Raw genomic sequence first — 26,814 nt, 5'->3', positions numbered from 1 at the left:
CACAGCTTTACTCTTCAGGAGGGACATATGAACTCTGGATGCTGATACTGTAAATGCTGTAAAAAAAATCAGTGGCCCTGGTTTATCTCTGAATGAACCTCCAACACAGGAGGTGCTATACAGATCACAGCCTGATCTCAAATAATTATTCTGTTGAGGATCCAATATGAAAAATGCTTTCTTTGGCTGATAACTGGCACTTGCTTCACTGGAAGCATATTATTTCTGGCTTACTGAAACAAATACTTTTTATTTTTAACTAAGTGTTGAAAATATTTCAAAGAGAATTGCAAAGTGAGCCTGTAATACCTGGACCAAATATCCTGTTTTGCAGTATTGCAGTCTATTTAGGGCTGCCTCAGAAGGTCACTCATACTTCAACTACTGCAATACGTTACCACCTTATAAATGAGAGTGATATCAGCAAACAAAATTGGTACTTTATCATTCCCTGCCACTGGCTGCCTACTCCCAGGTGGAACGTGTGATGTTACATTTAAATTTAAAAGGATCTGGGTGACTAAAGCTGGCTATGAACTCAGAAGTACAAGACAAACTGATAAATCCATCAAGGGTTGTACCCTTAGCCAAGAAAACACACAAATTTGCTGAATTCCACATGGCTGGGGCTTTTGGTGCTGAATAGTAACAACTCTGGAACTGCTAAAATGCAAACAGTGTATGACTTAGGCCTTTCCAAATTGCACTACATTTAAAAAACCCCCCATCTTTCAGACTGTTATACAGAAGGTCAAAATTAATGAAACCTGTCAAGATATTTCAAACTTAAATCTTCAGGCATTTTCAAGGTATGTCATTACATATTTCACAATTCATAAGTCAAAACTTGGAAATGAAAATAGTGTGTCTTTATTGATAGTCTGCCACAAATTAATGCATAAACTTAAAAGTTAGCCAAAAATGTATCTGCCATCCGAACATGGCAAGCATTATCTGCAAAAAGTGGATGCTTTCTTCTAGTAGATACCCAGATGTTCTGTTACCAGGTCTCACTATAGTGCCATTTGCAATTAAAGTCCTGTTTTACACAAGCTGCATGATGCTCACCAGAGTTCACTGTCTCTTCATTCCTGCAAGCACACAGACATGTACACTTTAATGTTAAGCCTTTACTGAAGCCAGTGGAACTCATTTGTCTCTCAGGTGAGCTTGCACACCGTATTTGCAGAACTGGAGTTTACAACTACAAAAACAATGACAAGGGGGACAAGAACAGACGCACTACAATAGGCATTCCAACAATTCAATGCAACTATCTTACTGAAGGAAATTACATCTTTACATACTATTGAATGTTAAAAACGAACAAAGATGTTTAAGCACAAAGTATATATTTATACCAAATAAAACAACTGAAAAAGTATTACATAAAGAAAAATAATGTAACAGAATGTACTTAAGTACCTAGCTTACAGTCATGCTCATATCTAAAAATAACATTGTTAAGTAATATATATAATTTTGGACATAATTCTCTAACATACAACATGATTCTGTGATTCTAAATGTTGAGAGTACTTTTTCCATGATACAGAACACAAATTGTTTTATACAAGCACACCTGCTAATTTGTATAAAAAACATGCTTGTAAGTGAAAAGGTCACTGTAGTACTAATTTACCATGTAGTGTTAATCATGTTGAAACTGTCTCTTCTCCTTTTGCATTGGTGAGCGCCAACACTGAATGGTACAATATTTGATCCATATGCTTCACTGACACTGCAACCTGTTCCCAAGCAGCAGCCCTACCCGGGTGTTAACAGTACAGTTCTGTACAGCCCCATCTGTCTGCATATAGTGTATTTAAAACTAACAGCTATTACAATTATTACAATGATTTCTGTTTCAATATATACATCAGTATAAAATACTACCCAAAACACTTTTGCATTTCAAACAATTTTAACCACTTCATCAAACAATGCATTTGCAGAATTAAAAAAAAAAAAATCCGAATTAATATTGATTGCCAACAGTACAGCATCTATATGGTATGTTTCCTAATAGGTGAGAGAATGGAAATGTCTTAATTAAAATAAGTATCACAAAACATAATTAATGTTAGAGCTGTTCAAGGATTCCCAGTTTGTCAGTATCTACCCTAAGCCATGCTACCCAAATACAGTATAAGCCATTTAGTGTTTCTACAATGAGAATAAAACATTCAAATATTAAAGCTGTGACAAACACACAAAAGCAAGGAAAGAGAATTTGTTCTGTACTCATTTCTGTTGTAGTGAGGTACAGCATGTCAGGAGTTTGCACTCAGTGCATCAAATCTGGTTCTGTGCATGGACTGGGGAATGAGATGCTGCAGAGCAGTGCTGCAGAGAGGGACCTGGGGGTCCTGGTCTGTGACAAGCTGAGCATGAGCCAGCAGTGCCCTGGCAGCCAGGAGGGCCAACCCTGCCCTGGGGGGCATCAGGCACAGCATGGCCAGCTGGGCAAGGGATTGTCCTGCTCTGCTCTGCTCTGGGGCAGCCTCACCACCAGTGCTGGGGGCAGTTCTGCCTGCCACAATATGAAAGGGATATTAAACTACTGGAGAGTGTCCAAAGGAGGGCAATGAAGGTGTGAAGGGCCTTGAGGGGAAGCCAATCCTCATGGCTGAGGTCACTTGGTCTGCTCAGCCTGGAGGAGACAAGGGGAGATCTCACTGCAGTCTACAGCTTCCTCATGAGAGGAAGAGGAGGGGCAGGTAAGATCTCTTCACTCTCAAGACCAGTGACAGGACCCAAGGGAATGGCCTGAGGCTGAGTCAGGGGAGGTTTAGGTTGGACATCAGGAAAAGGTTCTTCACCCAGAGAGTGGTTGGGCACTGGAACAGGCTCCCCAGGGAAGTGGTCACAGCACCAGCCTGACAGAGTTCAAGAAGCGTTTGGACAATGCTCTCAAGCACATGGTATGAAGCTTGGAGTGTCCTGTGCAGGGCCAGGAGTTGGACTTGATGATCCTGATGGGTCCCTTCCAACTCAGCTTATTCTGTGATTCTCTATGTGCTATGATATCTGGATATAACCGTGGAAGACAGCTGAAATAAAATCAACTCTGAATTTCCTTGCTGTTGTGGTTTTATGTCAGATTGTTCAAGTTAGGAAAACTTAGTGTCTTTTTCTTTTCCTGAAGGGAGGGAGAGAGAGAGGAATTCATAATGAAATTTAAAAAAATGCTACTAAAATCCCTATCTTGGACACAATAACACTGCTTTAGGAGCTACTGTGTCATTGCACGATATAAGTGGCCTATTAATCACTGAATTATTGGTGTAGCAGAATACATAGCATTGTGAATGTGTTTTAAAAAATTATTATTTTAAAACTTGCCCGTATCCCATAACAAGCCATAAAATTTTGTGTTTTTCAAACACTAAAACATTTATGTAAAGTAGTAAATGTACATTTATAGTGGCAAATTTCAAATCTCTGCCTCTGTTGCTTCCGTTTTTAAAATAGGATTTGGTTAAGAGTTTTCCTTCTTTACATCATCCTAAACCAGAATTATTTCTGAAGCTTAAAAAAAATCCAAATGGCAATAGTAATATCATGGGGTTTTTTGTTTGTTTTGCTGATTTGTTCCTAGCTTAAAAAATAATCAGTGTCTTGAAAAAAAATGCAAAACAATAAACCCCAAAAAATCTCTCCTCAGGAGAAGTCCCTGCTAACTGAAAGTTTTTTCCCAAAACTAAGTTTCACGCTTACAGTATCTTTATAGTCATGTTATACACCCTTGAAAATAAAGGCTCACTGTTGAGAATGGTGATAGGCCCTTAATTATAGAGGTGTTAACTGGTGACACTATTTTTCATGAGAAAAAAACCCAAAAACCCCACAAAAATTCATAGCTTATATTGAAAGTTTGATTCACGCTCATTTTGTTCATTTAAAAATACTCTTTGGAAACTTGTGTCAACTCCTGCAGACAACTTAGTGATACATCTTTTCCTGTTAAAATAAAAATGATTCATTTTCACCTCTACCCCATGCTATGCTCTACTACTAATATACACTTCATTACCTGCTCATGTCACCATCTAACACATATCTTTACATTCTTCTACATATAGCGTCCAGGGCTTATTTTTCACCAAACAGAACTTGATAACTATTACACCTAGAAGTTTTTATCGAGAAGTTTTTTGGTGTTCTAGCCTTTTCATTGCAACACACCGTGATATTAATAGTTCAGAATTATTGTCCGTGGTAACCTAAGAGAAACTTTTCATAGATTTTTTTTTTCCCCATTAAGGATTTTAAAATCTGAACTCACTGAGATCAAAACTGAAAACCAGAAGAGAGATTAGATGTAATTTTAAAATGGTTCTGCTACTTTACGATGCATTTAAAATTTGTACACATGACAAAGGATTTTAACTTTTATATTGCTGTAATCAGATTCTAATTCAAAGTCTCACAAATACACATGAAAAATAAGCCACTGGTCATGAAATCTAATGATTACATTCAAAGCTAGCCTTTAAAAAAATAAAAAAGTTACAGGCAAAACATACTGGTTTATGTACTCACTAGCTTATCAGGCTACAATAGGCATGGTTTAAGTATAAAAAAAAGCAGACAATTTAGATTTAAATAAGACTGTGTGAAATCAGAAAAAAACCCTTAGATTTCACTATTAAAAAAACAACCCAGAACACCTATAATTACTTCCCATCCTACAGCTACAGTTAAACCAACTAACAAAAATAATCAAAGTATTTTTGAAAAATGGAAGTTAGGCTAGAGTATGTGGCAACAATCAAAGTTCATATATGTTTCTATGTAAAATGACTCATGATTTACTATAACATAAAATACAAACAAGAGCACTTTGTGGCTAATGCAAGAGCTACTAGTAGGAACACTTAATGCCAAACAGTCTTCAGCCCTCCTTTATGTCGTATCTCCAAATCAGTATTGACTTCTTTTGACCAGATACATCATTTTTGGCTTGTCACCCCAGTATGTCATGTTTTACCACTTGCCACAGGCAGCAGGAGATAACTAGCTGAGCAAACTACAAGCAGTGACATGCAGAAATTAACTCTCAAATCTGAGTACTTAGATAAAATGATACGCAAGCGCACACTAGGACAAAAGGAATGGCATTCGTCATCCAAAATAGGCTCATCATCCCTCCCCACCCCCCTCCAACAGTAGTTGCAACAGCAATAGAAAAAGATCAAGAAGATGTCTGTTCTTCAGAGTCAACTGTGAAAAAAAGTCAGCAATATATAACAGCAGCGATGGACAAGGAAGAGCAAACCCAAACAAACTTGTTGAGTATTTGTTCATGTACTTTTTCTGAACACAAGCCAAAGTGCACCACACTGGCTTGTTCTGAACTTCAGATACAGATGTCCTAATCTCCTTAGATCCTTCACAGATTTAGAATTCAGTCTCCCTGAGGCCCCTATAACCAAGTAAGAAAACTCTCTTTATCTAGCTTGGTGGCTGCCAAGACAGATTCCATGTCATTAAGGATGTCAGAGCTCAAAGCCTCTTGCAGACTTGGCATCAGTTCTTCTCCTTCTATATTCATTCCATCTCCTTCCAGTGTCCCAAGGTCCACATTTGTCCCTGGAATGGCTTCAAGGTAGTCTGGGAAACGGTTCTGATGGGATGGTATGTTACTTTGGCTGATACTGTCACCTAGTTATAACACAAAGATGGATATTAAGTATACTGGAAGTACCAAACCTACAATTTATCAGGACAACTGGTTAAAGGTTACTCATGTACCTCTTGCATCATACAAGCAGTGTGACTCACAGAAATCCATCACAAACCCCAAACATAACTTGACTGCATGCAGATGCACAAAGAACATGCCTTTGTTTCCAACTTTCACCTACTGACCCAAATCTTACAGATCTTTGATGTCTTTTAGCACAATTTAATTTTTACACTTGAAGAAAAAAGACAATACTGAGTCACATATCGTTTTGGAGTAGTATTAACGACTCTGGATGAGGTACTATTCTTAGCTCTGAACAACATTCCTTCAAAAAGCAAACACACTTAAATTCCTTATAAAAACAGGAGCGACACCACTTACAAGCAATTTCCCCATCCTCCCAATACACTTGATTACAAATATATTTTTTCATAAATCTAATGTTTCCATCAGAGAAACAGGGAAAGTAGGAAAAGGTAGAAAATAACACAAAAAGTATCAGAGCTTTTCAGAATTGCTTGTTTTCACTGCAAATGGATACAAGTGTATTTGGAAAACATGCATTAAAAATGTACACAAACCGGACCTGTATCCATCTCATCAACACTGTTCAGGAAGTCATCTGGGGTTCTGGGTACACTGTAACTGCTCATGCTAAGTCCACTATCTGTGCTTTCATCTCTGGAGTGATATGTTCCACTGTAACAGAAGATAAGGAGGAAAAAAAATGAGGGTAGAGCACTGAAAAAAATAAAATAGATGCCTGTTTTGAACTAATTTATGGGCTTTGAAAACATTGCTACCATGAGAAATCTCCTATTCTAATAAAAAGCTTAAGCATTTGTTTGCCTGAGACACCTGGGTTTTATGTTATGCAGACCTTTTCCAATTAAAACCATATTATTTAGATTCAATTTAACTTGATGAGAACATACCTAAGCAGCTTTAAGAAATGGCCTACTTGTGTTGTGCGTAATTTAAATCTTTTCACACCCACCCACAGCTAAAACCTTTCGAAGCATATCAGATAATCCATAATGATTATAAAAATAATAATACTGATGGTGCACCCTTTTATGCTTCCATAAGGATAAAAAAAAAATACTTCTAACTAATGTTCCCATGTTTAATCAACCACTGAAGTGTATTTTTAGGTCACTGCTGTTATAAATAGTTGGAACTCCTTTAGCAATTCTTCAATTGCTTCCCGCTGCTGCATTACTGCTTGTTCAGTCACACATGTCAAGGCAAGAGAGCACCCAAATATAAATCAAACCCTGGTACAGAAGCCATCCTATAAACAAACCCTGCTCAGAATGATCTTGCTGACAGAACAGTTAACCAAACTGATGGCATGGGGCCTTACATGCCTTCACTTTCTTACTGCCATCTCCTGCCAGCGCAGCAAGCAAGATCAAGAGAGGCACAGTGGAAAATGTGAGAAGGGGAGGGAAAGTAGACCACTGTGTTGATATTAGATAGCATGGTTTTGGTAGTAGGGGTCTGCAGGGATCACTGTGTGACACAGCAGGAGGAGCTGATCCCACGTTAGCCAGCTGCTTCCAGCTGTCTCCAAAGTGGTCCAGCTGCCCAAAACTGAGCCCATCAGTGACCATGGTGGTACCTACGTCATAACGTATTTAAGAAGAGGGGAAAATGCTGAACACAAATGGGAGAGAGGAGTGAGAATACATGAGAGGAACAGCCCTGCAGACCCCCAGGTCAGCGCAGAAGGAGGGGCAGGAGGTGCTCCAGGCACCAGAGCAGAGATTCCCCTGCTGCCCATGGTGCACAGACCATGGTGAGGCAGCTGTGCCCCTGCAGCCTGTGGAGATGCCAGGGGGAGCAGAGATCCACCTGCAGCCCCTGGAGGATCCATGCCAGAGCAGCGGGATGCCTGAAGGAGGCTGTGACCCCATGGGAAGCCTGTGCTGGAGCAGGCTGACAGCACCTGTGGCCTCCTGGTGGGAGGAGCCCATGCTGGAGCAGCCTTGCTGGCAGGAGCTGCGGCCTGCATAAGCAGCTGTTGAAGGCCACCATTACCTCCCTCCCCCCTGCATCCTCTAATATTCAGTCTTAACAAAATATTTTCAAAATCTGTATTTCTTCAGGTTATGTATTCTGAGATTCACTGAGAATCCTTACTGATTTTCCATCTGGCATCCTCAATGACCATCAACTTGATTTCCTGTTCAAATTATCATTTGAAGACATACTAATCCTCCTCATGATGTCCTTGTGAAGTATATAGTATAGGGCTTTTTGTCAAGTATGAAGAAACAAAAAAATTGTGAACAGCTATTAAATATCAGATGCCAGTAAAATGCCTTCAGCCATGTATATAAATATATATATTTGATTCCATGAAGACACCTTTGCCATACAAGAAAGGAACCTAACATTTCTTTATAGATAAATCATAAATATTTATCTTTTTTTAGACTGATTTAAGAACAGAATCACCACACATTTGATACAATCCTAGTAATTAAACTTAAACAATTTAGAACTTCTGTGCACAAAAATCTGGTTTACTTTATGGGACAAAATACTAAAAACAGAACAGAGACTATGCTGAACTAAATCACTCCAGAGGAGAAGGCTTTTTGGCTGTTGGTCTCACACTTGGAATGTCCAGCACTTCTCTTCAAATCGCTCCTTAATACACATTTCCTCTTTCTTCAACAAGGATTTGTTCATTTAGTAGTCACACCACCCAAAATTACCACATACAACTAAACAGCATTACCCAAAATAGAGAGTGGATTCTTCTTCAAATAATCATTGTTAAAATATGTGTATACAAAAGAAGAAATACCAATTTAGGAGTTAAACAGAGAACTACCATCACTACCAATATAAATCTAACCGACAAAAATATATAAACAAGTGTGGCAAATCAAAAGGTGAAATAGTCTAATGAAGTCTGCACTGATGAATATCCCATTAAAAAAAAAATCAAATATACCATAATGACAGTAAGTACTGAAGATAACAGGCTGATTTGATTATGCATTTTAAACCACTACTGAGCATTATCTCAAATTGCTCCAATGTAGTGATTTTCTGAGATTTTTTAATACTACTATTATATAGGCAGCAGAAAATAACAAACAACCTAAACTCTGAATAGATAACTCTGGGGCCTAAATTTAGAACTGTCTCACTAGGAACTTTATACACATCCAATAAAGACAGAAAGGAGCATTTTTCAAAGTCTGAACTTTAACATAAGGAGTATCAGCAAGACCTTTAGGTCAAAACCACTGGACTGCTTTCTGAGACAGAGTGCATATTCACAGATGTCCTTTCTTAAAAATCCCTTTCCCACACCCATATGACAGAATTAAGTGTAGTGCCACACATATATCAGCCTAGAAAGAGACATATTTTCAGACCAAAATGCAAACTAAGATAATCTGAACTCAAGTCAAATACAGATTTTCAATATTTTGTATGGGATAAGGGCTACATTAAAAAAAAAAACCCTCAACATATACGCAATCAGGCAAGCAGTATCTTTTTGCACTTTGCAGTAAAGTGCCATAAAATTACAGAAAGCAAATTTGCCCTTTCTAGCTTTTTCCTCTGTTTCTAGTTAATTGCAAAGATCCATCACTTTCTCTTTTATGTGTGCAGACTCACAACAGATAAACTGCATTATTCCACTGCTGTGGCCATTTGAAACCTAAAGATGCATTTCCTTCAGGTCAGAAGACAGGTTTTGAAGATGCGAGGACTTGTATGATGTAACATCTTGTATGATGATGGTAACAGCCTTGAACAGCAGTTCAAGCTAGAATGTTACTATACCACATTGATACCATCACCTATCTACAGAGGCTTCTCATACGAGAGCAAGTCAGGTTTAAATTGTCTTGTCTCTTTTATTTGGTAGGACAAAGCCAGCACAGTCAAGGCTCATGCAAGAACATCCTACAGGATGAATTCCATATAGGATAATCCCTCCAAAAAACATCAAGTTTTCTAATCATAATTGTCTGTGTAGGAGATAAAGCTTCCCAAAGGGATTACCCAAAATACAGATATCACTTATCTCAAGCTGCAGCAATGTCTCTGAAGTTGTAATGCTTGGCAGGAAGAATTTGCAAGCTGAAATTTGAACGGTATTTCCAACAAAATAAACACTTCAAGTCAGAGGGATTTAGGAAAAAGTTTTATGAAAGACTAGTCTATATTGTAAGATTCTAAATCTTGAATGAAAATACCCACTTCAAAATAATACAGCATTTAAAATTAAACATGCCACTATTTGTAGAACTAGCATTAGCATAGTAAAAATACTGCTAAATACCTGAAGTGGAAGGGAGGAGTGAATGGAGAAACCTTAAAATGAACCTCAAGCTGTAATCCTAAATGTGCCTCACAGTTCATTTGATCTCACAGTGAGCTATTCACAAATTGAGTCAGTAATTTGAAATGACTGTTAGTCAACAGATTATGCAGAGGCAAACATGTTATGACTTTGAATAAAAACCTTCCTACAAGTCTGAACAGACTACTTCCTCCCACAGGAGACAGCTTTTAATCTTCAGCTTTTACCAGACTTGCCATTTAAGGAAAGATTCATTTACAGCTGTGGCTCTTGGCACGGACAGATGTTCAAAATAAACTATTACATGTACCAAACAGAATTTTACATCAAATTTCTTTCCTCTAGTAGCTATTCCTACAAACCTGTTAAGAAAGGGATCAGAACTATTTGTAGTCATTGTTCTCAGTTCCTGAGACATTCCAGGAGATGACACGGGGTTTTGAGATCCACCGTCTTGTTCCATTGTTGGAAGCTGGCTACGGAGAGCCAATTCCTAGAACAGCAGGAGAGGGAGAAAGAGAGATCATGTTAGGCATTTGAATGCACTTTCTGGATACATAAACAGATGACATTATAGGTAATTGATGCTTTTACTGCTTCCAGTTACAAGAGTTAAATGAAATGAAACTAGTTTCTGAGGGCAAAGCAAGAATCTGTACTGGCTTCAATGAAAATGCAACTTCCAGCAGCCATGACCACCATTACAGAGACTGCACTGTAAATGTATTTATGGAAATAAATATCTGTATGCTTACACAAATATTTTCTAGTTCACTTCAGTATCTTTCTGCTAAGTCTATACTTAAACCAAAACAAGAATTGTTAATACTATCTGACCCCTAATATAACCTGTTTAACTCTGCTAAATAGCATTTTATCCCCATTTCTTTTAAATTCTGATTTAGTTCCTGGCTTCCTTTGTACCTTTCTAGTTTCAGTCAAACTTTCAAGTCTTTCCCTAAAAGTTTGCATTCATTCTTCCTGTTTGAGGCATGCATTTGAAATTTCTGACTGATCAAATCAGTGATTAGTTCCCTCTGTAAATTTCAAAGCTCTTCAAATTCTGAGTAATTTCTTAGTAAGGCCAAGACACTGCACTTCTGAAGCTACAAACCTAAACTGCATATAATTTTTTACACATCTGAATCTTCACCAGCTTGAATCAAACTGTTCATTAAGCTTGTAATTACTAATCGATGAAAGCAAGCGTTAACATAAAATGCATTATATTAAGGGCAGATGGAAATAAGCAACATTTGATGTAATTTCCAGTGACCTCTCTCCCTTTTTTAAACAAGTAATCCATGAGTTACACATGTGGAAATACAGTAATTTTCTTCAAGCAACTCTATTCAAACATCATCAATGTCCCACCAAGACTGAGCTTTGTTACTGCAGAGACTGATAAATCTATTGACTATCCTGTCACCATTACCAGCAGTACGTGACTTCCAGGGTGTGACTGGGAAGATAATCTCAGACAAAACCAATCCTGTCAGTCTTGACAATACTTTAATATTTCTCACTTGTAAAATGAGAGGTCTTCATCCATTTTCAACGATAAGCTTAAGGACTACTATACTGTAGTCTTTTAGTATATAAAACTAACTTTGCCCCAATTCTTCTTCCAAGTGATTTCTTTTTAAGAAATCTAAGGTTATTTTATTTTGTTTCCAGCAGACTGTGTGTTGAAGCTTCTCTACTGACAGGTTTTCTTTTCTAATCTGCCTATGCTTCACTCCCATTCCTGTGGATTACTATTCTACATATTCCTTTAAGCTTAATGTCTTGCACTAGAAAATTTTCTCACTGCAGCTGATTAGATCTCTGCAGAAAGTGTACAAGCATACCATTGGTTTTTGTGTTCATCACACCCAATTACTACTTCAAGTAAACCTAGCCCTCAGCTCATCACCACTTATCTGGCCACTGTTCTAACAAACAGTAATAATACTCCATCCCCATTTTCAGCTCACAGGATGTCAGACATCTTTTAACAATTTCTAAAGGCTTATCCATATGATTTTCATTTGCTTACGTAATAAAACCAAATGTAAAGCCTATATAATGACATCTTACTTCACAGCTAAGTTTTCAACCTTGTATCAGTGACAAGCTATCTGATATACAGGTAGACTCATCCATTTGTAAAAAAGAAAGAAAGAAGTATTCTTCCTGGAATTTCCAAACACTGATCTGAAGAAGGCAGAAGGTCTCAGACCAGCTATCCCAGAGATAGCTCAAGAAGTGCTCACCCATGTGCTGTGTCCTTTTCCCCTTCCCTCTTGGTTTGATCTGTACATTACATCTTTATTTCCTTGGGCTGCAGTCCCTGATTTGGATGAAGAGGAGGAGCCAAAAGTGCCAGCAGACTGCAGAAGCAGCTCAATCACACACCAGTGCCACAAGGAGTGGTAACAAAGCAAAATCTACTTGGAGTCATTTCTGTATATGAACTAATGTGACATTTTATCTCCTTTGTGTGGCCTTTCCAATTGGAACTGCCTCCTAATTCAACAGTTGTGAGGAAGATAAGAAATCCAGACATCCCCTTTTCAAGAGCTACTGACATCAGGAAAGAAAAGAAAAAAAAACCTCACGATTTTTCTTCTGTTACTAGAAGAAAAAAAGTCAGTACAAAGGAACAAGAAATTAGGAAAAACACCGAAGTTACCTTTGTATTTTTTTAAATCCTGAGAGTGTACTTAAACAGTATGGTAAAAAATAAATATAGCTCAAGATGCTAGCCAGCTAAAACAAAAAAATCTCATTTATCTAAAGGCCAGCTATAGAGATGTATTAAACCAGGAGAGAGAACTATATTTTGCCTATTCTTTGGCATGTACTACGTAGTGAAACTAGTATTTTTAAAATTATTACTACTTTTATCTTTGTTTTAACAACATTGCTAAAAAATGGAAAACTGCAACTATTTTTAACTATTTATAAGTAGCATTACTGCTACTTTTACAGGAGTAAGAAGCACTTTCCCCTCAAAAGAATGTTATTACTCATCTAAGTAATAAATTTATGTCATTCTGGGAGCCTGAAAGAAAATGGAATTACCAAAAAAGACAAGCTACAAAGTTTCCTAAATGGCTTAAGAGTATGTTATGACTATTTTTCCTAAAAGGTATAAAAGATGGAAGCTGAAGCGTTGCTTGAAGAACAGTCTTTTCATTTCTCTTCCTTATAAACCTGTTCTGCAATAAAAAAAGTTGTAGGTTTTCTGTACTTAAAAAAATGTATGGGAGTGTCCAAGTCTCTCCCACCTCCAAAACAGTGCAATGTGAACTCAAGGCTTTTAATTCATGCTTTGAAAGATGTGCTTTATTAGAAGTCTGGAGGCAAAAATAAAACTATGACAAAATCCTGGCTTAGTTTACTATGAATTGATCTCATCCTATTTTTTAAGTATGTCAAACTTCTTTTAAGTACCTCTGGGAAAAGAAAGGCTTAGTATTCCTATTGTTAGCACAAAAGCTGAATTTTAGTTATTACACAGAGACCAAAATGATCTGTCATCTCCTTAAATAATTTTTAAAATAAGGTCAGCACTGTGTAATTTATCTGGCTGACCCATGCACTTTTTTTTTTTTTCATAATTCCTGACAGATCAAGTTTTACATTAAGTTACAGGTCATTCACACCATGTTCAAATTAACTTTATAAAACTACCCTTTTAAGAGCATTTTTATCTTCACTTGTTTTTGAGGAAAGGCAGATGACTTGTGCAACTGACTTATATTCTTACTGTACTAAACCTATGATATGCTACTCAATTTTACTTGATATATCCTGATAATTGGTTTTGAAAATTTACTTTAAAAGTGCAGATTTACTTTACTTTACTTTACAATTTTAACATTTCTGTCCCCAACCATCACTTGACTATGAAATGATCCACAGGCTTTCCTGGGATGGGACAGAAGTTTTAGGGGAAAGAGAAGACCACAACACTTATGGGCAGACTTACAGCACCCACAAAGTTACAGCACATATACAAAAGAAACAGGGAAGACACAGGGACTGATGGAAGACAAATGAACTCAGCAATGAGGAGCTGGGCAATTTGTGAAGACTGAGTGGAAAATGGACCATTCACTGCTTCAGTCACAACCAGCACAGCCAGTGAATGCAGTTCTGATTTACTATACAGACTTTTAAACAAGGTATTTATCCATAAAGATCTACACACATGAGCAAGCAATACAATTATTTTGTTGATCTGTAAAGCTTAGAAACAAACTAGAAACAAGAAGCAGATACAGAATCAGCAAGCACATACAGAGGAACTTATAAATATGTAGTATGCTGATCTTACTAGCAAATACTCTAATATTAGAAGCAAATAAATAAGAAATCTTCCATTCTCATCACAAGAAAATAGTGTGCACAACATCCAAGAACAATGCCATCAGTACCTCAACATTATTTGCCTCTATTTCTTTCCACAGCACACTGTAAGGGAAGAAATCTGTTACTTAACATCTGTTCAATTTTGTGACATACAAAACTTGATAGACATCTGCTCTACCTTAGAAATTGCTGACAGTAAGATGCTAACTGCAGGAAAATGGAAAGAGAGCTAGTGGGGATGGAGTGAAAGTCAAGTCATGCAATCTCTTTACTAAAACAGACATTTTTAAGGTTTCACAAATAACTGATGATGATAAGCACAAGTAACTGAACAGATGCTTGGTGTTTTTAAATTTCCTGGATGTATCAACAGTTCTGGCTGATACACAGTAAGTCTGAAAGTTGAAATTTTTGCTACAGGTACCTTTGACATTTTTAGAATTTCAGTAAAATACATCCTCATTCAAACAAGAAGAGTTTCCTACAGTGCTTTCTATAAAAAATGAAGCTGAGGCATTATTTGCTCTTTCCAGAAGGTAAGGCTTCCATACACAACACTTGGAATGTTAGTGTCACCACAGCATACTGCATTACCGTGGCAGAGAGACCAAAACCTGTCAGGAACACTGCAGTTAGCCAGTACCAAAAAAACCTGACCATAGATATAAATACAACCATGGCAGTGAATCCAGGCTACATGGGGAAAAATGTCAAGAAGGATCAGGATCTTGTGCTAGACGACCACCACCAGTCCCTTCTAACCTAGTGATTGTGTGACATAAAAAGTTCAGAGATCCAGTTAAAAGTTAAGGAACATTTCTCAGATGTTTTTAATCCATCTATACAAGAGATTTCATTAGATGCAAGCTTCAAGAATGCAAGTGTTACATAATTTCTTTACCAACAAAAGACCTTGGCAATCCCTCTCTAAAAAGACTTAACTGTCCCAGAATTAAGAGCATTGAACATATGAAGATTTAATTCTTATTATTCCTTAAAAGAATATCTAAAATCTAGCAAGAGAAGCAATTACTCTGCCACCAAGTACAGCTTTATCATCAGGAAAGCAGGTAATTCCTCCAAACTTCATTAATTTTATTCAAAAAGAAAGACAGACCTGTCTGAAAGAAAAAGTTCAACAAAGAAATTTTAATGCTTTCTATAAATTTTCCAGATTAACTAGGTCAGCTGTGATCTGATCAGATGTACAGATTGGGACTTCAACAGCAGCATCATCAGAGAAGATAGACTACATTTTTCTCTACAGTACAAGGCCTCAAGAAGCATTTAGAGAACCAGAACCCAGAAGCAGTTCTCTAAGCACTTTCTTCCACCTGTGGCTATTCATTACATTACTGAGTGATACGAAAACACAAAAAGTACATTTAGATGGTGTGACATGAATAGTCCAGTATTACAGAACTTTAAATGTGACATGATTGCCCATTCTTCTACTCAACAGATCACTCACGCACACTTTGACTCATTAGCAAGTGCAGACTAATAAAACTGAACCCAGGCAGGAGATATAGTAGGAAGCAAGTTTAAATATAAATGGAATTCTGATTTTTGTATGACTCCTTTCATCAGTTTCCAGTCCAAACAGAGCAGTGACCACTACATATACATTTAATAAATTATCAGTATAGTCCCTTTGAGTTTTCACTGTTTTTTAGAATTTAAAGCCATAATTTCAAGAAGTTCCAAAAACCTCATCTTACAGAGTTCAGTATGAAACTGATAACAAACTTCTCCATTTCCTGTATTTTCTTAAGTTGGCAACAAGAAGAAATTACTGGAAGAGTGAACAATGACAGGGCTTCAGGCATAGAAGAAAACACAGAATACACTTTTGGCATTCTGTAAGAAAAACATCCCCTATGAATGACCTAATTATGCCAGAAGATAAGGTGCTTTACTCCACTACTGTGGAGCAGTTCTCCTTTGTTTATTCTCTTGTATACCCATTATTCTTGAGGAGTTTGTTTTTCTCCTCTGGAATAGGATCTAGTATTGATTGATAAGATCATTATGTGGCTAATGCTTTGTTAATGAATTAAATTACTACATCTCAATTAAAATCCTTCTGTTTAAGAGCTGCTCTGGTATTGCCAAACAAGAAAGTATTTTTCCCAGGGTGTCAGCACTAAGGTCTGAAGTTCCTATATCTCAGAACTAGTAACATACAAGGTTTGTGCTACTCTTCAGAATGCAACAGTACATCAGTACTCATGGGTTCCAAACAGAGGATACTTTCTTTTATTGTTTTTCTTGCCTAGTGCATACAGAGGTTTTTCTTAAAAAACAAAGTACAGTACAAGCTAATATAAATATTGGTACTAGGAATCAGTAGATTAAAACACTGTTAACAATAGTAAACATTAAGTTATCTGAATATATCCATAAATCCACCCTTCCAGAGAAAGAAGACCACATTAGCTGTTTATTATGCTTCACATTTTGAACAATTTTATTTTGGTCTGAGCTTTTCATAACTGTTGTTTCCTATACAGAAAATGTATGTGTGCAAGAGCCAGCTAAACGTGCAAATGGAAAAATTATATCTGCATAGCCATTATTTTGTTAGTCGAATCTATTAAGTAATTCTGTTATACTGTGCATGCTTAAAAATCATAACTATTTCAAGTGACTTTTCATTAACTAACTGATAACTTAGAGATATCCTTCTCTAAGATCATACCTGTTTTAACAAACTGATAAGAACATTCATATGAACAGTACTTAAAAGTCACCAACTACTACCTTAGATAGTTTGCTTCAAATAAACATCTTGATGACATCAGGACTGGAACAGCAGTATCCTCAAGAATGCTAAACAAGAAGGTTGTTTTCAATGTAAAAAAATGTGCAATGAATTCCTCTTGTTTGCTCTTAAATATGATATAAAGTTGTGGTAATACAGCACTCCTAAAAACAGTGTTAGGGCTGTGACCAGAAAAGTGATTCAAAAATGTGCATGGCAGAGGTTGGTTTCTTGTTTGGGTTTTTTTTCTTTTTTAGAATGTTTTCATGTAGCAAAAAGTTCCCTGCTAGCCTAATTTAATGCTTTCATTTTTCTAATTATGCTGAAACATCAGTTAAGAGCCTACCTGATGTTTTGGAGAATTTGCTGTGCTGGGATTGATATTCCGCAATGCCTAAGAGTAAAAATAAGATGGATAAAAATTACTTTAGCTGCATGGTTTACCTATGCAGGCTGTCTTATAAACACCATCTTGTAGTATCAAGCCCCTGAGACAGGCCAGATGAGACAGGATAAGGGAGTTAAGAACTGTGAAAATCATGACACAGTGAAACAAAACTCACAGATTTACCAAGGACGCGTATTTGACAGATAAGCTTAATAACTAAGGAGAACAACATTAAGAGAACTGGTTGTCACCTGCTCCAAAGTTAGTCAGGTTCTCAATGACAACTGAGGCAAGAAGACAATTAGAAGGCCTACCTAGAAGCATGCTAGCACAGGGTAAAATGTCTGTTTGTGGATTAATTGCAAAGCAGGAAGAGCAGAAGCCCAGGTGCTTAAGCGGAGAGAAAGTCCGGATGCCACCTTTGCAATGTATTCTTACCTAAAGTATTATAAAAAGTAATGGCTGTAAAGATGACCCATCTTACACCAAGAGATGCTGATGTTCCTACAAAACAGTCCTTGACTACAAAGGGGATAATGGAAGTCAGAATACTGCAGGAGATGAAGAAAGAGAAAAGCCGTCCTTGAAGACATTAAGATGTTATCCTCTTCTGATACAAGGCCCATCACCCAAAGTGAAAAGGGAAAGATTTTAGAAGGTTTTCCTTAAGAAAAGATTAGTGCTTTGTCTGCCAGTGTCAAAACCCCAAAGAAATATCTTAAGTATCTAGCACAGATAGTAGTAACTATTAAAACACTCAGATTGAACAATCGAAGCAGAAGGCTTAGAGTCAAAAGGAGATCAAGCCCGAATTCCAATCCAGAGATTGCAAAGTCCAGCCCTACACTTTAATATTTGCTACAGACATATCCATATAGTGGATAATACAGCCATATCCATATAGTAGAAAACACTAAAAGGCACAGTTTGCAGCCTTATTATGAAGTTTGAAATTCTTCAGCATAAGAAAACTACAGGTTCAAAATGCAGCACAAGTTATTCAGTTGTTTCATGCTCACTCCACTATCAAACAGGTATGATTTTGGCAACAAGGCATCTCTTCAATGTTTCTTAAATATAACCCTTGAAAATATTTCAAAATCCGACAGACTGCAACAGGTTGTAAAACTGAAGACTTTCCTCCACTTAAAAGGGAGAACTAAAGTAGCTGTGGGAAATAACTTTTTTGCATGACTTGGTACTCAATGAATATGAAACATATTATTAGGAGGAATATCCAATCACATCACATCACATCAACAGTCCACGCTGTCATCCTTATAGTTTGTGAAGCCTGCTCTTTAAGAGTTTTGTTAGAGGGAGGAATGAAGGAGGAAAGCAAAATTCTTCAGTCTAAAAAATCAGATACTTTCACCACCAAGCTGATATCAGTAAGAGAATGAATTCAGACCTTTTTAGATCTCAAAACTTTTTGTATAGTCACTGGTCTTTACGACTCACTGAAACAACAACTCAGAAAAATCAAAACATAACATACAAAAGAAATAGTGGAAGTAGGTGTCTAACCTGTGGCCTCACCTGCCGAAGCAGTTCTTGATGCTTCAGTCTCAGCCTTTCTTTCTCCATCTGTAGCTGCTGAAGTCTCATCTGCTGTTGCTGATTGGAGCTACTCCCTCCCATCACACCACCCTGGGGACTCTGAGGAGCCAGAGGAGGTGGCTGTTTGACTGGAGCACTTTGGCTGATTCGCTGATTCATGGCTAAGGAACCAAAACAATAAACATTTAAAAAATAAATTCAAACAAATACATGCAAGGAAAGTAGTATTCATGAAAGGTATACATTAAAAAAGATACAAAATTACAAGGCATGACAGTACAAAACATGCAGCTACACTAATATTCAGAGTGTGAAATGTATGCTCATGCATGAGCAATCGATGTGTGCAAAATTAATGGAACAGTCTCATGGTTAAGACCACGTACTTATTCTAAAAGCTTCTAAAAACAGTTTAATGTGCTAACTGGTGAAAAATTCAAAAGTGGTAGTAAAATATTTCAAGTTGAATTAGAAAAATCTCTCTTCTTTCTAATAAACTATTCTCACTGCAGACACAAACACTAAAGAACTTGTTTTATTCATGTGGAATCTTAGGTACATTTAACTTGAGAACACAGAGCGACAAAATGCATCATTTCACTTTTATTGAAAACAATTAAAGGCTACCTGCTGTGGTGCAAGGTGATGCAACCAGCATTCACATCCTTGTCACATCACTATTTTAGTGTTAGAGACTTCATTTAGAGATTCTTGATAGGCAAAATTAGAGTTGGTACAGAAATGGCAGATAAATTATACAGCCATAAATATGGACATCAACATACAACACATTTTGCTAGTGCTTCTATTTCTTTTATCCCTCAGAATTATGCATTGCATTTTTCCTGGGGAGCGGGAACTAAAAATGTAACTTTGAAAGCATAATGCACAATGAGAACGCATCTTCCCTTCCCCTATAAAAGCAAAGCCTAAGACAATTTTATTTTATAAAATAATACATAAGTGGGATGCATCTATTTGATGTATAAGGTCTGATTTCTCCCTCACATGACACCCATATGGTTAAAGTCAACAGAGGCACTAGAGCTCCCAGAGTGAAACAGAGAGTGGGAAAGGCTGACTGTATTGAAAGGGCACTATTTTCAGGGGCTTTCAGCTTGGAATTAGCTCTCCATCTCCACAGTGTTCTTCATAACAGACTGAATCTGCTAACACTCACAATATTCAGCAGAATGCATTTGCTGAAGCAGTGGTGGGAGAATGGCAGGGATTTTTTTTTTTCAGGGAATGAGGATTATGGTTTACAGAAACTAAGGAAAAAAAGAGAGAGAGGTTCTTTTAGGATGACAGGGTGAAGTAGGAAAAAACCCCAAAACATCAGAATTAGTTTGAATTAATGTTTTCATTATACAGAGACATCCTGGAATACTAACATTTCTAACTACCATAAGAAAGGATAATTCTCTCATTAAAAAATCTGTATCGTCTTTTGACTGAAAAGCCCTTCAGTCTCCACTGCCTTTTGAGTGTGCAATTTCAGGTACAGTAGTGCAGTTCTTCTGTTCCAAGAAAGCCAACATATATTTATCATATAATACTAAACCAATTAGAGACCCAACCCTGCAGTCTATCCTTTCAACTAATCCACTGGTCCAGCACAGACTCACCAGTCTAATGGCCAGAAGGGTCGTATTTTCATGAGTCCAGCCAACATAAAATGCTGTGAAATAGCTTACAGTAATTTGAAGCAGTATTTCATGCAGTCACTAGTTAAAGGGCTTCATACATATAATTGCTAATATGATAAAACTTCCTGTAAGGTAAGTGAACCTGTGAAGTAGGAATAGAAACTGGATCCCAGTACCCAGTAGAAACAACTAGGGCTGCAGTTCAGTTCCAGCCTACAAGTCTCATCCTGATGCAGCATGAAAAAAACACCATTCCTGTGGATCAAAGCCTAAAATCAAACAGTTGATGTTATGAGACATCCAGCACCACTTCACCATCAGAACTGAACTTCAGGACAGAAGGTGACCAGAGTGAGCCAATTAACCAGCTCTGCCACACGAGCTGTGGTCTTTGGGCCAGTGACAGGAAGACTAGCCCAAGACACTACCTAGAAACTGTTAAGCAAAAGTCATAACACCATCAACAGCTGTCCTGTAAGGATGTGGGCAGTGAACATATAACTACAAGCACCAGGAGCTCCACTGGGCAATATCTGCTGGAAGCTTGACAGCAATTACTCAACCTTCATTTATCAAAGTTGAAGCAAAGTTGAAGCTAGAGAAAGCAATGCAAAAAGCAAGGCAGCCCATCTAGCAGTTTTAGATAAGTAGACAAGACATTGCTGGAGTGGAGAATAGATCTCCTCCTTTCTCTCTTTTCAAATCTGGAACCAGGACCATGCCTTTTGCTCTATATATCTTACTCTCCTTCACCTTATAAGCAGAAATGAAGTTAATAGGGGACAACGAAAAACAGCCTTCTCCTGCTGTTAGTTAATTCTGCAACCTTATCTAAAGTCTGTGCTACCTGTCAGAAGTTCCAGGATCCAAACACTGCTAATAAACAAGAAGAAAGGTCAATTACAGTATAAAATCAAAAGGGAGAAAAATTCAAAATTTACAATCACCTGAAAGGAGCACATCAAAGTTAAAAGCAAACTAGCTTGTAGAATTTAAGTGCCCAAAGCTGAAAAACGTCAATTTTCTTTTGGTTAAAAACACTCCCTTTATAGTCTAGTCCCCAGTTATATAATCATGGTTTCAGAGTCCTACCTCAATGCAGTTCACAGCCAAGTCATGTTACAGATAACCTCATAAAAATCTAACAGCGTCTAACCTTAGTTAAACACTTCAGTGCAGTATCACCAACATTCCTTGAACATGTTATGAATTTGTTTTTCCTGCATGCACCATACAAGTATCTCTTTTCCTCAAATAAGCAGCTTTGTATTTCCTGCTCATGCCACTTTCTGCTTTTTTTATTTTATATATGTGTGTCTCTCTAACAGCTGGTTGTATTATTCCTGTTCTCTCTGACCACTGTTTGCTCCATTCTTCTCATCTCCCGACTCTGTAATTTTAAGAAAGAAATCATGTTTCTCTGATGTTTTTCATTTTACTCCCTCATCCTAGATCCCCAAAATGTCTTCTAATGTCCATTTTGAAAGTAAGAAAAACATATCTAAAGCAGGAATATCGTAAGATATTGAGACTTGGGTGTATACTTAAAATTCATTAATAAATGTCAGGGGATCACTTAATGATATGATTTGGTAACTGAATCTAAAATGCCATTATTATTATTATTATTATTATTATTATTATTATTATTATTATTATTATTATTATTATTATTCACACATCATTGAAAGGTTGTTTCTGAACATTTTATTATTTCAGGAATGAAAGTGCAAAAGACTTCAAACTGATAAGATTTTAAAATGTCCTCAGATTTTTTATATGAGCAAACTTTTTTTAACCATGAAATTAAATTAAAAGTTAGGAAATTAGAAGAAGATGCTGCTAACTGAATTTTACTGACTTAACATATCCAAGTGAAGAACCAGTGGAAAAAACCACAACAATAGTATCAATGATTTTCATACACCTTGGTGATTACACAAGTGTGCTATCTTCAAGGTAAACTTAAAGAAGAATGTAATTATCTATAATTTCCAACACAGTATTTAATGAAAAGGCGGGGGTGGGGGTGAGGAAACACATCTTGTTTCAATTGACAGGAAAAAACAGAGGGTTTTAAAGCTTTTTGTTGTTGATTTGGGGTCGAGGTACTTTTGCTTGCTTGTTTTGTTGGTGAGCTTTTTTTTCTTTTTACACTCCCAATTCTGCATTACCCACCAGGACATGACTGCAGAAATCTGCACTCTAAAGAATATGCTTATTAATGTGATCTCAGATAGTAGATTTTATTTTTTCTACACTTCATGTATTTGTAATCATGGTGACATGCACAGCTCTTATCAAGTACTTCGAATTCAAAGGTGAAGAGCTTCATTTTATCTGTTAGCTAGGACTTAGCAGTTTCTAATACATCCTGTTCCTTACCTTCCATGGCTATGGAAAGCATTTAAATAAGGGGCTCGTCACCCACACAGTGGAGGATGCAAAGACCTCACAGGCAGAGCAGGAACAAATAAGTCTTTGTTTCTAGAAGAGGGGGATTTGAGGGAGGAGGAGGGGCAGACAAGTCAAAAAACATGGGCAACTTATGACAATAAAAAAGATCTTGTCCTAATATATGGCTTCACAGTCTGCAGAATACAGTCAATTGCAATTGCTGAAATATGTTTTTGAGAAAATTACTGGTCTTTAAATGCTACACATTAAATGTTCTTCTGTCAACAGCAGAAATGCCTCTTCTGTGCTATACCAGACAATACCTGAAAAAAGTTTAGACTGCTGTTGACATATGTGAAAAAAAACCAAACAACAAAACCCAAAAAACAAAACCAAGAGAGAAAAGTAATTACCAGGCATTGGTGCTAGAGAGAAAAGGCCAACAAATTTTTAACAACTCAAGCATAAAAGGCAAATTTCTCTCCCAAGATCCTCTGTCAGTTGAAAATCCCACGTCCCAGGGCAGTGACAGTTTGCAATAAGACAGCACTTCTCTCCTATGCAGAATTACATGCAGAGATTGCACCCTTAATGATTAGGAGACACAGCTGAATGTCAGATGTTGTTTCTTTCCTACTTATAATTCCACCCTTTAAAGCCAAACCTAATTTGAATCCACCAATTTGAAGACACTATTTAGTTGAGCAAACAACAACAAAAAAGCTCAGGATGCGAGCATACTATAGCTGACTGTCCTTACTAATAAGAATCAATGTTTTCATTGGGGGAACTAAAGAACTTGTCCCCTTCAGCTCCATTTTGAAACTAGACAGCTATTGTGCATAATTTTTGGCTATAGTCAGGTTTTTACCTGGTGCTAGTTTGCAACACTTCAACAAAGGCAAAAATCCTCTTTGATTACATTTAAAAGAGTGATGAATTAAAAAAAATACCAGTAGGATTTGAAAGAGTCTCAGAAGTAATTAAAAAAATGTTCTAAGGGGCTTTTTAAGAAAGACTTTCTACAACAATTTGTTGTTTAATCAGGATGTAAGTCATGTTTCTGGATTGTATTCTTTATAATGTATTGCTATGTTACTCTAAGGAAATCCCACTCACAGTTTCATAATGCTGCTGTTATGAAACAACCTAAAAATTAGCACAATAAACTATTCCATTGCTTTCAGTCTCTGATTAATCTGACAATCCTGGATCTTAGAGTATGGGGGAAACCACAAATAGACTGTTCTCTGGGCTCATTTTGCTGTTTAAGTGTACAAACAAATCTTAGTGTCTTAGGCAAACAGAAATATTCCTGAGCTGAAAACAGACTCCCGAGCTGAACTTTTGGTTAAAGCAAGATATATCCAATGAAAATACTATTACAGAATCAAGTCCAAACTACAGACTGGTTACTCTGCATTTATCAACTAGTTTCATTCAAATTAAATTAGTATTTTTCTTTTTGTTTTAACCTGCTGGTTAAAACAATATAATTTAAGTTCCTTTTTCTTTGATAAGTCTGCCATTGTTTTTGAAGTTTTTCTGTATCATCAAATGTAGATGTGCAATAGCCAGACTGACTTGAGCACCATTAAGACTCTACAGCATGTACAGACTCTTGAATCACTGGTAACTAAACTGGAGCAAAAAGCTGTGTCAGTTCTTTTCCCCCCAAAACAGTAAACAGCAGTATTTATAAACCACTTTCACTCAATGTAAGCCAGTTTCAGAAGAACTAAAATGTTCTGGCCAGCCAAAAAAAGCAAATATAAATTATATTCAGCAGTAAAGTAAGTTAAGTGAGTAGCTTTTAGGAACTTCAGTGCACACATATAAAATAAAACTCTTTAAATAATGGGATCTTATTAAAACTCTCTTTTAACTCTCTACATAACTCTTTTTCACTTTAAAAAAAAATCAATTTTAATTTTGGAAGGCTAAACGAGTTTTGAATTACTTGATTTACAGAACACAACTGACACTGTAAGTATTAGCACTACAGAACTACGTAAGGCAGAGCGCACTGGACAGATTATGAGAAGAAACCTGAACTAATGCTGGTTTAAATTTAAATTTAATGTATGAAACACTGAAGACTACAGCAAGTGCAGGAATCTGAGCTAACCAAGGCCTCATATGTCTGTCCACTGACTCTCTGGCAAAATATATTTAATGAAAGCTAGTCCACATGTTAGACTAAAGTTTACTCAGCAAGGAGTCTACATAAGGCTATTAGCTGTGAACAGTTTCACTGTTTAATCACCACATAATACTTCCTGGGTTAACTAACAAAAGGACAAGCTTCTTTACAATTTCTTACAAAATAATGTGATAACTTTTTTAAATGCAGGTTTCTTTTCATTAATTTGAGTAGAACAAACTCTGTGTATATGCATCTGCACATCTTCATTTTTTTTTAAATTTGTCATAAGCCCATTAGAAATAATTAAACAGAAATTACAAAATCCAGTAAAAACTACTGCAAAAAAAAATTAAAATCAATAGTATACTGTCAAGAAACACTTCTATATAAAAGAAATTACCATCATGTTTCAACACGATTGAATTCAAAGACAAAAAGCCTGATGTCTTTGAATTTAAGATCATATATGATTAGATATAGACTATATAATTACTGTGTATATATATATATATATATATATATATATATATATTTAAATTACAGATAATGAATCATGTTCAAAATTATCCACCCTCAACTTTTAACACAGTATGCTCATTACAGGAAAGTGCAAGCTGCTGTATTAGAAGGATACGGTGGAAAAAGTGTCTCTGTTAGGAGTGCAGTCTCCTTTCACTATCACAGCTGCTTAGCACAATGCTGCAAGCATGCATTATTTTTACTGGCACCCAGACATCATTAGCCATAAATCTCCTTTCCCGAACAGGATTCAATTACACTGAAAACAGAACAAACTACAAAACAGGTGTAAACTTACATAAACCTACTGTCCTGATAAATTCTTAAGAAAAGTGTGGGTTTCTCTCTCTTTCATAGTCTACAAATATTCTACCTAAAGTAGGGAACTGCATCCTGACACAATACTTGTGGACAGATTTAGTGATTTCTTCAGCGAACCTCAGTTAAGAGGTATAAATACATCCTGCTATCAAACAAAGCCAGTTTTCACTTTCTGATATAATCATACACAACAAATAACTATTTATTGTCATTACTATAAGGCAGCACCTGCCTTTTACAAAGGGATGCTTACCAGTGAAAGTTCATCTGCCTCTGCAGATTTGCAGCAGGCTTTGACAGAAGTCACTGGTTCACTGAAAACTGATGCTGCTTCATCTGTAAACATCTCTGACACACATACCAAAATACAGTCTTAACCCCATCCTAAGTGATCTCCTGAAACTGCTCTGGAAAAACAGAGACAGGCAAGTGAAAAATCTAATACCACTGGACCTTTTCAGATGAGTCAAATCCTCCTTTGCTTTACAGGGTATGTAAAGAGGATATGCCATCGCATTTGCAGACCAAAGCCACTTGTGGCTCATGCTCTGCTTTTTGTGCAAAAAACTAAAGGCAGATCTGGAATTTAAGAAGTCTAAAATGCTACTATGATCAGACACAAAGTCTGGGCTTTTTTTTTTTTTTTTTTTTTTGACTAGACAAAGGCCAAACCCCAGTTTTCC

General features: G+C 36.7%; 1 protein-coding gene across 4 annotated transcripts in view; it reads right to left on the bottom strand.

Moving 5' to 3' along the window:
* Positions 1–847: 847 nt before the first annotated feature.
* The window catches only part of YAP1 (Yes1 associated transcriptional regulator), an 89,164-nt gene continuing 63,197 nt past the window's right edge, over positions 848–26,814 (bottom strand). Inside the window, exons 5-9 of one of the 4 annotated variants that reach the window (XM_059838607.1) lie at positions 19,067–19,260; positions 17,498–17,545; positions 10,391–10,521; positions 6,279–6,391; positions 848–5,667 (exon numbers count right to left, since the gene is read on the bottom strand). In XM_059838607.1, coding sequence (XP_059694590.1) covers positions 5,429–5,667; positions 6,279–6,391; positions 10,391–10,521; positions 17,498–17,545; positions 19,067–19,260 — 725 coding nt within the window. In that variant the 3' untranslated portion in view covers positions 848–5,428. The remainder of the gene's footprint in view (positions 5,668–6,278; positions 6,392–10,390; positions 10,522–17,497; positions 17,546–19,066; positions 19,261–26,814) is intronic. The other 3 variants (XM_059838608.1, XM_059838609.1, XM_059838610.1) reach the window with 3 other exon arrangements.

This window comes from Haemorhous mexicanus, chromosome 2, assembly GCF_027477595.1.
Source record: "Haemorhous mexicanus isolate bHaeMex1 chromosome 2, bHaeMex1.pri, whole genome shotgun sequence".
Taxonomy (NCBI): domain Eukaryota; kingdom Metazoa; phylum Chordata; class Aves; order Passeriformes; family Fringillidae; genus Haemorhous; species Haemorhous mexicanus.
The sequence above is the reverse complement of the archived record's forward strand: the minus strand, read 5'-3'. Positions and strand labels throughout refer to the sequence as shown.